This window comes from Colius striatus, chromosome 6, assembly GCF_028858725.1.
Source record: "Colius striatus isolate bColStr4 chromosome 6, bColStr4.1.hap1, whole genome shotgun sequence".
In the NCBI taxonomy this organism is placed as follows: Eukaryota; Metazoa; Chordata; class Aves; order Coliiformes; family Coliidae; genus Colius; species Colius striatus.
In genome coordinates, this window is record NC_084764.1 from 4,168,523 (window position 1) to 4,181,991 (window position 13,469).

Genomic DNA, 13,469 nt, shown 5'->3' on the forward strand with positions numbered 1-13,469 from the left:
CTGATTAACAACTGTTCTACCTGAAATTAATATCTGTATTTATATTAGTGGGCCAGAGGGTAACCAAAAGTCTGAAGAGGCTTTAAGTCTACAGGAATTCAGAAGTTTAGAACCTTAGGTTAGAACTCTGAGAGAATCTGGACCAAGCACTTTTTATTGAAGGCCAAGCAGAGGAAGACTTCTATTCTTTCTTCTTCTGTCCTTAACTTCCAAACAAAGCAGCAGGATAACTAGTCAGGAGGCTGCTCTCAAAAAACAGGACCGCAGGACACACTGCAAACGCCAGACCACGACACTTTCAAGTGAACTCTTAATACTTGAAAGCTTGCATCACTAATTAGAGTCCAAAAGTCAAAACAACTCCAAGCTCAAGAACAGGTCAGCCAACCACAGAAAACTGCAAGAAGAAACAGCAGAGGTAAGGTAAGAGTTTGAGATTTTTTTTCCCCATTATTTCTCTTTTTTAATTCATACTTAAGTAAACTCTACTTAAGTCAAAGATACAACATCCAGCTGTTCAGTTTTACTTTGCAGAAGTACACATGAAATTCATGTACCATCATGATTGCAGCTCCCCAAGGCCGATGAAGATTGGGGACGGCAGTGTCACCAGGACTCTGAACTATAGTGGGCACCGACATAAGAACAAAGCCACATTCATATACCCAAAAGCACAACTGACTTAAATCATTTAAGGTATCTCTATGGGTCTGTTGATATCTAATAAAGATTACATTTGCACTGTTCTTCCTACCTTTTCTGTGAGGTTAAGAGCCTGTTATCCTCATTACTTGTTTTCATGAAACCTCACAGAAGGATTACTAACGCCACTCCACGTATGAAAGCAGCAACTGCCCTAGAAGCCACAGAAGAGGACGACTCACATTCCTATCTCAATGTTTTTGAAAGAAGCTGATCTTAAACTAGAGAATTTCAACTCTGTAAAGAGGATGAGGAAAAACACACACTATTTCTTAGGGAACAGGAAGTTGTTCTTTGCTTAAGCATGGCAAAGTCTTATGAAAAGATGAAAAAGCTTCAGAGTAGGAGCCTATTCACAAACCAACATGAACCAAAAATGAGCAGTTCATGTAAACCTACAAGTGCCAGTACATGATTTTTGTCAGCTACCTGAAACCACTGCTTTGAACATCTTCAGAAAGAAAGAACAGTTCTTAGAAGCTAAACAGACTGCTGGATACAACTTTTGAATAGAGACCAGATTATTGCTTAATCCTCCCAAAATACCAATATTCATATCCAGAGTAGTCTCAGGGGTGCATGGGGGGGAGTGAAAACTCTAGGACCTCTTTGCACACTATACTATATTTATATTTATTTGGTATCACATGGTGTAGCCTAAACTATCAAACTAATATTCTGATTATGCATAGACTTAAGACAGTATGTCTGCTTACATCTCCCCTATTTGCCCCTTATGCTTGGCAGAATTTAACAAAAAGAAAACCCTACATATACATTTTCTTCAGAGACAGGTTTTTTTAGTGTTCTGATTTAGCTTACTAAGAAGTTGATAGCTCAATATTAAACACTCACCCTACATCCCCTCTACTGGTTTGAATGTTATCCAAGGGTTCTTGTAAGCTTCCAGGCAAAGATTAGTATATACTGTACATCCCACTTACCAAAAAGTAACTCCGTAATTTCTGCATTGACCTTGTTCCCAGTTCTAGTTAAGAGACCTGAAAGTGGGAACAAGGATCATATAAAAGTTAATGAAACTTTAGTTGGCAAGCAGGACACACAGCATCAAACTAACCTCTACTTCTGAGCTCACAAATGCTTATAATGTAGTAACTTGTCCCATGTCAACTGCTCCTTAAACAAAATAAGACTTCTGGAACATCCAGAAGTAATTCACAAAACTAGTAGAAAGAAGTCCCTTGCCAAGTCTTGGCAACTGTTTTGGAAGCAAAAGCTAAGTGGCTTTAAAAATAAAGAAAAAACACCCAAACTAACAAAACCAAACAAAAGAGAGCCACAAAAACCCCACAAAACATGCGTTAGCAAGGTTGCATTGAAACAGAACAGACCACTAGTTTACTTTCATGAATTTTATTAAGCAGAATAAGCATTAATACACATTTAGGCAAGCATTCCACCAAAACAGCTCAATACAGTTTTAGTGAGGTATAGGGTGATCTAAACGAAGTCACAATTAAAATCAGCAGGTTCAGTTACCAGAAACAACATGGAAAAAGGGTCAGGTTATAAAAGATTGATACAAGAAGCTACTGTATATCAAATTGAAAGGAATCTAAGACACTGCTTTTACTAACAGTATGTGAGCTGAGAATAGATAGAGAAGAACCTAAGACTCATCTCATGAGAGTCTACCTTATATGCAGTCAAGTGTTTTTACTTTTAGGCTGAGCACTTAAAGAGAAATCACTTGAACACTTCCTTTCTTTTAAGCGTCCTGACAAACAGACTTAAGAGGCTTCTTTCAACTACATTTCCTTATAGTATGTCTCCACACAGAAGCTGCAGGGTTTGAGTTTTGGTTGTTTTTGTGATTTTTTTTTTTAAAAAGACAAGCAGAATGTTTTAAGAATGAGGACAGCATATTAACTGCCTCACTTTGAGAGCTACTCGTGGCTACTAGTATCATAAACTCACAGATAGGAGAAAGGTCTTCTTCAAAATCTAACAACTGAAGGTTGATTTATTTCCTGTTCTCTAACTCTTAAGATGACCTAAATTATCTGCAGCCAGTCAGAGGCTTTAATAATAGAGCTCTTAACACATCCACAGTCTGATCAGACTGGTTAGGCTGGCCTTGTTGATGAGTCATCTTTTGCACTTCTTTCTCCAAATAATCTAGTCAGGAGGGAAAAATCTGTTTGGGTTTTTTTTTTTTGCTGGTGACAGCAAAGAAGATCTGTGGAAAGGAATCACCTCCTATTGACAGCACTTCAGAATCATCATCATCACTGACCTGGGTAATTCCAGAACTTTCAAATTCACAAGACAGTATTCTCCTGAAGTAAGACTATGACCGGAGTCAAGCACTGTATCTGGCTCCTGCTTCTGCAAAACTAAGCAAACTGAAACTTGATCAGACATTCTTTTTAATGATATAAGGCTTAGCATGCAGTCTTTAACAGCTAGATTTTTGAAACTAAGCTTGCTGCTGAAATAGGCCCAACTTGCACTGGTTGTGTTCATTAATTAGTAACCTAATCTGCATGCATATTCCAAGCTATTGTTTCAGTGCTTTCAGCATTTTCAATTTTGTTCTGGAACTCCTTTCAGGGAGGAACCAGGAAATTAACAAGAAACCATCATTTCAAACATAAATAGGCCATCTTTTAGAGACCATATTTAAAAAGTCTTTCAGAACTATGGAGGTCTGCAGCTCTACTCCTCAGTGTTTATTTCAACCACCACTCTAGTTACACATCTGATGAAGACAGCAGCTGTTTATCATTTGAAGCAGTATCCAAACACCAGCAGACACCTTACCTGGGCCCATTGCTGTCTTTCCTCTTGGCTGAAACATTGCTTTGCTCTGGTTTTGCACCTCTGTCCATATGCTCACTGGCATTCCTCTCCACAATTTCTCCCTCATCCAGTGCCCTGTGCAAACGGTAATTCACCATCTTCAAAACGATAAAGAGAGCTGCTATCACCGGGCAGTAGACAGCTACTATCATCATGGAAGAAGGAAGAGCCTTGCAAAAGAAAGTAAGAAAGAGTTAATGAACACAAGGTCTAATGTCCATAAGAATATTTAAGCTATCTAGAGTTGAACATCTTCCTTCATACAGAACATATTGATCATACTGAAAATGACAGTTTAAACATATCCCTCCCTACAATCAAACTTTGTGTGGAGACTCTTCATAGTCTAGTAGAGAAAAAAGGAAATTGGACTACAAGATACCAAAGCAGCATGCTAAGCAGACCTATTGCTGGAGCTGAAGGCCCAAATTGAACTCTTGGTCACTTTTTTCCCCAGCTATTGGAATCTAATGGTTATGCTAATAAACCTAGAGCTAGCACAACTGTGTGTGTCACACTCAGTATTTTCTACTGTTATGAAAAGGAAAAAAGATGGGAAGACTTTAAGCAACCCGAAAACTAAATTAAGCAGAGGGTATGTATGACCTTATTTCAGGGCTAGTATACAGCATCAAGTCCATTTTGGAAAAAACTGTTGCGAGTTTGACAACATTGTGGATGGGAGACCACCTACTCCACTACCCAACATAGATGTTTTGATTTAGCTTGCCAGCTTGCAACAGCTACTCTTGTATGACAAGATGCCAAACTTTTCCCCACCTGCATATAAAAAAAGAGGCTGTTTACAGTTCTGCTTCGCCCATTTCAGCAGCAGTCCACAACAACCTGGAAGACCACAGGCTGCAAAGATTATTTGTGCCAGACTATAACATGCCCATGGAATGGTAGCCAGCGCACATGTTCTGAGAAGAATTGTTCAGATGTGCCAAAGGTGACCTGAAGCCACATGAAAAACCTTAATCCCAAAGGCTTCAACTTTTGAAATTCTACTATGACTTCTCATGTAACTTTTGCTGAGGCCCATAAGGTTTTTACAGTTCAGTGACTTCAGCAACAGCTATGTAAAAGAAGCATTCAGAGTACTAGTTAAGCTTCGTATTTCACTTCAAGGGTCTCATCTTTCTAATTCACCTTTTCTTCATATTTCTACTTTTGCCATTTCCCTTGAACATTAATTTAGGAAACAAGAAGAACAAATGAACAATGTTTTTAGTCCTCCTAGTCTAAGAATAATTCCAGCTTGTGTCCTACACCTGGTCTATACAGACCATTACAAGAGAAGAGTCTTTATGGTGATGTACAGTGGGGCTTGCAGAATCAGAAAGGGAATATGACTGGAGAATAAGACAAGGAGCCTTCTGTATCCCACAAATAACACTAGTTATTTAAAAGAGATCTGATTACAACACTAATACTTCTACCTATTCAGGAGTTCATTAGTCCTAGAAGAACTGCCAGTGCTCGTTACACAACTTAAGCCATGAGTTTAGCAAAAACACTGTTCAAAAAGACCTCCAAACACAACATATTGGACTAATGAAGATAAGAGAATAAACATTTCTAAATGTTGTATTGACTGTTGACTCCAAAAAGAAACAAACAAAAAAATTAATCCTTCATCTGGCTGCTCACTTTCTGGCATTAAGCAAAACAAACCATCCAAATAATCAATATAACATTCTAAAGCCAAACAAGTAATCGAGTCTGGAATCAATCAGGAGGCAGGTTACTTATTAGCATTCTTTTCTTACAGTGATCAAGTTCAAGCTACCTTTTTCCTTCAAAACAAGTCAACATCTGATACAACATTTGAAGTAGGACAGTGAAGCTAAGCTGGGGTGTGCTAACTTAGATTTTGCATGCTGAGCTAGCTGGACAAGACACTAATAGATAGTGAAATCCACTTACAGAGCACTACCTCAGAAGGACAAAGAGGAAACAAAGCTATTTAAAAACAGCATCAATAAGTAACCAGGAACTCCATGATGGTAACAGCATTCATACAGCTCTTGAAGGAAAGCTAAAAGAGGTTCCTCAAGAAACACAGTGCTTCCACTTCCAAGAAGTTCAGGGACCGCTAGCTGTCTACAGGAAAGGGCATACTCTGGTGAAACATGAGCCTCCTGGACCTGTTGAATAGTCTGCTTCACAAACACAACTTCAACTACCTTCTCCCTTACAAGTACCTAGTGTTCAGAAGCCATTACCAGAAGAGACAGTTCAACACTAGATACCAAAAGTTAGACTATGAAAGAGATGTCTATACTTTTTTGTCTGGAGAGCTCTTCAGTTTCTCCCCTCTAGTCCGTCAGCGGTGAGGTCACACAGAGCATCCAGATGATCTTGTGGAAAGCAAAGATGGACACATCTCCTTTTGCAAAGGACAGCTTTGAGAACATGTGGGGGGAAAAGGCAAACACCTCATATGCCTTGTAGCAAAAGCAATAAAGAGTTACAGGGTGCCTGTTCCTCACATCCTGTTTCCACAGGACTGTAGACTCCTAAAAAATAAGAGTAGTTAGCTCGCTATTTTTTATTCTTATTTCTTAGCAGCTGCTCTTCTCAGGACAGGACATACAGTCTGGGGATAGAAGAAATGTTAGTATGTCTGCTATACTCTGTTGTCTGATCATATATATGAAGTTTCATGGTGTGGTACAGCAGTGCTACCCATGATACGAGCAACTCGCCTGCATTTCAGCCTCAAGAGGAAATTACTGCAACTTAACCTAAACCACTGGTGCCTTCTCTATTTTTCTTTGCCAAACTTAGAAGCATTCAACTTCCATTTGGGGGTATCTCTCTACAAGCCAAGGCAACTTAAAAGTGAGATTAGTATTTTCAACTGTGCTTGACATTCTACCACATTTGAGGAGAGATATGTCTCTCATCAGCATAACTGAGCATCCTATACAATACCACCTTCAAGGCAGAAATACAAACCCAGGTCCTCCAATTTTGCAGCTAGACCTCATTGCAGTTCTTTTCACAAATACTGAAATATATTTTACTGCACACAGACTAAAAACCTCAGGTTAGAGCTGGTCAGCAGACACCAGTTGGCTACAAGTCTGTAGCTGCAACAGCATTGCAGAGAACATCCCATCTTACTTCTCATCTCCAGTAGCTTCCATTAGAATGAAAACATACACTGAACAGCAGTAGTCACAACTGAAGCTCTTACAGGAGAGGAGAGCTAGACATGACCATACAAAAACTACCTGCTTTAATTACTTTCTGTTGAAAACATCAATCATCTAATGGCTGAACAAACCCAACCATTAGACAAACATCTAGCTGAAAGTATTTCCCTACATCTGAAAGGGAAGTTATGTAGCACTCTCAAAGATGAAGGAGGAGGGGAAGGACACCAGTTTTCTACCACCTTTCCCTCAGAAGTTCCTTTCTAAATTTAAACCTTTCAAGACAATTTATGAAATCCAGACTACACACGTGGACAAAGGAAAGATGCAGGAATGTACAGTTGAGGAGTGTGACCGTCCCTTCTGGAAGCTGTTGCCTGTTAGGTCGGATAAGTTATATCACAGCACACTTTTTGTGAAAGAGCGGGTAGAAAAAAAGCTTTAATCATTCCTAGATTCCAGTGGTCAACCTAGAAAAGAAACCTCAAACCACTTGTTACAGGACTAAAATATTCCCATTTGAACTGCAAAGGTCACTGTATCTTGATTCAACGTTTCAAGTACATAAAGGTCAGAAACCAGAGGGAATTTCATTGATCACAGGCTGTGCTACATGCTGATGAAGAAACAAACGCTACAGGGACCTTACCTAATCACATCTAGCTTTAGCTAGACACTACAGATGCAATGAAGCTTCCAGATTCTTTTCTAAAAGATGTGTAGGTGTTACCTGTTGAGAACATTCATAGGAAAGTCTCCCAACCCAAACCAGATTCCAAGTCCTTACATAAAAGTGATATCAATCAAATATTCATTAAGCACTAACTCTTGTCTTGTAAAATGCTTTCAAGTAGAAGCCTTTTGAGGCCAGTATTTTAGAGAAATGTTCATACTGGAGGAAAGATCATGAAACAGCAGATGTAGTTTTGTGACGATTTCTTCTTTATGAACAGCCAGACCCCTTAAGAACTGCTGTTATTGAGACTCAATGTTCAGTTACCAGTTATCTAGCTTCTGATTGAAACTCCAAGGTGTACAAACAAAACTTGAGTAGCCAAGAAACTAGACGAGCCTTAGAGTAATGTGGGATACCAGGGATTTCCATCATGCATCCAACCTCCAGTACTTCAATTCTTAGTTTAAGAAACAGCACCTATTTCAGAAACATAACTGGAAAAAGACTTTCACATGAAGCTACATTTATATGACCTACTTCTATAACTATGTACAGCAGTCAGGAAACCATGTGCCTATTAAGTAAACTGTTGTTTAAATGAGCTTGACTTTGACAGACAAGTTCTGTAGGTCCATGCAAGCCCATCACCCTAAGCAAGGTACTGTCCTGGCTTCTCTTCAGTCACTGGCAAAGTTCCCCGAGTGCTTGAGCCAAGACTTCACCCCCTCCTGCGCACGTGGTGGGGCTGAAACAGCATTCCGATGAGGGGAAGTGCTTTGGCAGTCTCCTCTCTTCCCTCCCCCTTGCAACACTGATGCCTAACATTGGCCTCTGCATTTAAGGCATTTTTTCCAATTCTATCACTGTGTTTTACAACCCAGTCATAAAGTTCCCCCATATTAGAAGATACTCTTCTCTCAACTGGAGTTTTGGAGTCAAGTAAAAACAGGAATCGGGTCTTACAACAGATAGGCAGATCACCAGGCACAGCTGAGTCTGTTACTCAATACAAATATCCCAACAGGATAGATTTAACTAGTCTAGAAAGCAGTATTTTTGTATGCAGGCTGCCAAGCCACAGATTCAAGAGTACAGACTCAAGCAGACATTTTTCCTCCTCTACACCACAGTTCCTTCATTATCTACACTTTCTGCCACTCTTTCAGCAACGTAGATGTAATGTAGGTACATTTATGTATACATCTGTCTCTTCTCCATATAGGGTACAGACCTCATTTCCACATGCTTAAGCTCAGGAGGCAGATGAGGGATCAAGGAAGAAATTTTCAGTAGCACTCAGCTGGTCTTTCAGTTAGTTCACACCATGCTTTAAACCCTTCAGTCCTAACAGCACTGGCATACATGTCCAAAGAAACACATAAATGTATGGTATTACTTGCCGACCACAGCTATTACCAGCCTCCACTCTGAAAACACAGGATCAACAGAAGGAATGCATGAAGATTAGCAATGTTGAATACAATACACCAAGTCTTTAAGCAATAACTGCACCTATATCACCATATCCAAAGGGGATAAAGGATTCCATTGTTATTGGGGTTAAATAACATTTGTAAAAAGGGATTAGCTTACTGTAAAATTCATTCAGTCTTGGGAGACAGTCAGAAGCAGAGTTCTTATGGGATCCTCTTGCCTTTGTTTCTACACAACAGCTTAGGAATAACTACAGTCATTGCTGCCCCAATGCATCAAAGCAACACTATGATCCTGGAATTCCTTATGTGAGGAAGTTTTATAAGTAACATAAAACCTGCCATCATTCTAAGTCTTCTTATATACCTTGGTTTTTAAACACACAGGGTTGTCTGCCAGCAACAAGTCATTTGAAGCTTGCTTAGAAACTCCCTCCTACACAGCAGTGAGCCATGCTCAGAATTCAGAGTACGATTACCTAAGACTTTTAAAGCAAGTTCTGCTTATTTATATATGTTGTACAGCGATGCAACATTTACTGCTTTTTATTCTGAAACAAGAAAAAAAAAGAGCTTAAGAAAGAGATGGTAAAGAGCTAAGATGACCATCATGGCTCTGCCTGTTTAGTTTATGTCTAGACAACACTTAAAACTGCAGAGGGTGGAAAGAGGGAAAACAGCCAAATATGATTCAATCTGCTTTAACTTGTGACTAATCTCCCTACATATTCTCAGGGAAGTTGGCACTTGTTGTATCTTTAACTTGTCCAGAGCTATGAATCAAAGAGAATTTCTCTGAGCTCAACAAAACCCGAAGCAGCTTGCTTTTGCCTGTATGGGAAAATACAGAAAGTTTAAGCAACACTGAGGTGTACCCCATAGTTTGAGCCACTGGAGCACAACTGCTGCTTTGAGAGCAGCAAGAGACTCAAATGCTGGTCCAGATTTATCAGTTGTTTAAAGATCTAAGTACAGTATAGAGCAGGCCCCCCCTCCCAAAAAAATGTCTCCTGTGCAGACAGGATATAGCTCACCACACCTTTATGAACAGCTTTCTCAGCAGAAGAAAGACTACTACAACTACAAGTTAGTACTAATCAAATTCTGTCAAAGCAGAAGAGCAGTACTTCTGACAAAAAGGCACATTTTGAGACCAAAAGGACGCTCCTCTTCCCATATTCAGCGCGACTCTGTACAGATACACATTCACAGTCTTCATACGCAGGACCTACGTAGTTGAAAGTTTTATCTCGCTGTTGTCACGTTAACTTTGGTTTTAAAAGCACTTTGTCTCAGCTTGTGGTTTCCTTGCCAGCAGTCTGAAGTTTTCAAAGAAAAAGCCTTGGAGCTACCTTTTCCAAGACAGTAATATGAATTAAAAACTAACCATACAGGGCTGTTACCTCCTCTTCCACATAAGCGATTTCTCGGTATGAAGTGTCTCATACTACAGTCTTACAAATTGCTTTTTAACAAAGCAAATGCCAGTCCTCAGAGCTCTCAATCTCTGCAACTGCACTCTCAAAAAGTTTTTCTTCCGAGGCTTCATTCACTACCTCACAGTTTTTTTCACAGGGCAGTTTCTACTTTGTCACAGCACCTAGACCTGACAGACTTACAAGTTACATTCTACCTCTACATGCTCAAAACCAGTCACAACACATCGAGTATGACCACACTTTCCTACTGACAGATCTCAAGTGAAATATTAGTATTTCATAAGTTACACACAACTTGCACAGGAAAAAAAACACCGCACCAGCCAAAGGGAAACTGTTCCCTTCTCTCATAACAGATCATATCTCTGCTACATTTGTTTCCAAGTCCAAATGTCAAAGAATTTTCTAGGTTTAAAGGTTAGTAATTTAACAGCTTTGACTGAAGAGGCAGGTACAATGACATATTCAACGAGAATTCCTCCAAAACAAGCTTATTGGAGTTTGCACACCAGCAAAAAAAGACAAAGTAGCTTCTTGTTAAAACACAAAGATCCAGTGCCAGGAGCAAACAAACTTCAGTGTTATGGACCCTGAAGCACGTCCCTCCTCCAGCCTCAAAAGTCAGAAGAGAAAGTGATGAGAACAAGCCAGACAGAAATACTGGCTAGATCTGACTGCTTTTACGTAAGCTGCACTTTTCCTCGGACTACCAGCAGATCTGCAGTGGAAGCTAGCACAGCTATGCCCGATTTTGAAGGAAAGTAAACAGAAAAAACGAGGGCAAAGCGCCAGCGACCGAAACCCTGCCGCGCCCGACGCTCCTCGCTCGCACCCACCCGCATCTCCCCTCGGGTTAACCCGCTCCGCGCTTCCGCGACGCCGCAGCCTCCGGCGTACCTCAGGCCTCCTGGCTGGCGGCTGCCGGGCCCGCGGGTCCCGGAGCGGGGGGAGCGGGCGGGCCGCGGGTCGCCCCGTCCCGGGAAGGGGCAGCGCGGCGGGCAGGGGGCGCGCGCGCGGCGGCACGGCGGCCCTGCCGCCCGCCCCCACGCCCCTCCCGGGCCTGCCCGCCGCCACCGCTGAGGCGGGAGGCTCCCCCCGCAAGGCCCAAGCCGACCCCCCCCCCGGATGCGACGACGGCGGCGGCGGCTTACGCTCACCATGTAAAGGGTGAAGGGGAAGCCGAGCAAGAAGAGCCACAGGTAGAGGTGCAGCGCGTTGACCCCAGCGCCCTGGTGCGGGTCCTGGTACCAGCCGCCGCTCAGCGCCGCCCACACGCCCTGGCGCAGGATCTGCAGCACCTGGGAGGCCATGGCGGCCTCGCTCCGCCGAGCCGGCTCCGCTCTATCCGCCCTGCGAGCCCGGGCAGAGCCGCGCACCGCCCGCGCTCAGCGACAGCCCGCACGGCCGCAACCGCCGCCGCCGCCTCCCCAGCAACGCCGCCGCCATCTTATGTCCGGGCCCCGGGCCGGCCGCCCGCCCCCGCGCCGCCGATAGCCCGGCAGCCCTTGCGGCAGGGGACGCCCGCCCCGCGCTCTGTCGCCGGGGAGGGACAGCGCGGCGGGAGCGGGGGGGCGCTAGTGCGCATGCGCGCGGCTTCGCGCCTGCCCCCGCCAGCGCGTGCGGGGCTGCCGCAGCGCCCCCTGGCGGCGCGGAGGAGGCGGAGGCGATGGGCGGGCGAGCTGTGGCCCGCTGCCCCTGAGCCCCGACAGTGTCCCGAAGCGAAGCCCACCTACGGGGCGGTGAAAGGGTGGGATCCGCCCGGAGCACCGGGGACGAGCCTGTCTCCCCGTCGCAGAGGCGGGATGACGCCTGCGGCTTGGCTAGAGCGGCTCTGGGGCCTCATGTCCTGTCCTGTGAGGAGACTCCCGGAAAATGGAGGGAGATGCGCAGGGCTTGTCTTTCCCCTCAGGGCCCTGTTCGTGGCGAGGCCCTCTGTCCTCTTCGTGGAGCAGGAGAGGAGGACGTTGTCCTATCACATATTGTAATTCTTCAAAGCAAAAAACCAACCTCACAAGCCCTTTGAGCCCTTTCACTTACAGAACATCCAGGGCTGGACGGGACTTGAAAAGCTCATCAGTCCAACCCCCCTGCCAGAGCAGGACCACTTAGAGCAGGGCACACAGGAGCTCAGTACTGTCAGCACACACCCCACGTGCCTGTCCCCACCTCAGGGTTTGTGTAGTTATTGCCTTCAATGCCCAAATCACTTGATTTTACTAGAAAGAAAATATCAGCAACCATGGGTACACCATAAGCCTGTCACAGACTGAAGTATCAACTTCCACCTTCATCTCTTACAGAAGGTCATTAGCCCTCACTAAATGCATATTACCCTCCCCCAAAAAAGCACACATTGGATAGCAAGGGACAGATCAGGGAGGCAGTTTTGAGTGTGCTGTTAATCAGGGGAAAGGATGTATCTTCCTTCAAACCCTGTGAAGGAGTAACACAGGCTCCCTCATTAAATTACCTGACTCTCCAGTCAAATCTGGGGAAAATTAGCTTCAAGACCACACAATGTTACCGTGGCAGTGGTGGCAGAAGGATCCCCCATAGGTTCTGTCATGAAACCAAGTCACTATCCCACTGCAGCAGATAGGACACGGGGCATGCAGCACCTTCTGGGTCTCCAGCGCAGAGGAATCACAGGAATGAAATAACCCGCTCACTCTCAGCCATGACTCACGATGAGCGTGCATTTGGGCTGGTGTTTTCAAGAGGCTGCGTTAATGCCACAGTCTCCACAGTGTTTTTCTCCCTGACAGCGAACCAATGGCAGCATTTGGCTATTCTTGGAAAACCAGAAGACAGAAGTGACTGACTCAAAGCAGATGCAGATGATCTATTTTTTGTTTCCCCAGTGGGAAAGTAGGGAGAAGGGATGGACACAAAACACCAACCATTATGTCTCTCCCCCTGCCACAGTATAAACAAATAACCCATTTTTAACTTCATTGTTTCACATAGTGCAAGACTGCAAGCAGTATTTTGCAAAGGAGCATTTTCTCACTCTGTCAAACAGGATTGATATGAAAAGAGAAAAGGGGGGGGGGGGATAGCAGGGGGACAGAGAAAACCTACAGAGGATTATCATGGCAATGGAGAGGAAATTCTCTTTATCCTTTGGGGATAAAGCAAAGCATGAAAAACCTCACCACTTACAGTAGGCTCAGAAAAATAAAACTATGAAGCCTGGTCCAACTACATCATTTGGCAAAACTTCACCACAAAC

General features: G+C 43.5%; 1 protein-coding gene across 10 annotated transcripts in view; it reads right to left on the reverse strand.

The window, feature by feature from the left end:
* The window catches only part of PCNX1 (pecanex 1), an 89,882-nt gene extending 78,149 nt beyond the window's left edge, over window positions 1–11,733 (reverse strand). For 7 of the 10 annotated variants that reach the window (XM_061998892.1, XM_061998888.1, XM_061998893.1 and 4 more), the window contains exons 1-2: window positions 11,395–11,733; window positions 3,487–3,695 (exon numbers count right to left, since the gene is read on the reverse strand). In XM_061998892.1, coding sequence (XP_061854876.1) covers window positions 3,487–3,695; window positions 11,395–11,547 — 362 coding nt within the window. In that variant the 5' untranslated portion in view covers window positions 11,548–11,733. Of the gene's footprint in view, window positions 1–1,646; window positions 1,704–2,959; window positions 2,982–3,486; window positions 3,696–11,394 lie in introns of those variants that run through there. The other 3 variants (XM_061998896.1, XM_061998894.1, XM_061998895.1) reach the window with 2 other exon arrangements.
* Window positions 11,734–13,469: the final 1,736 nt, after the last annotated feature.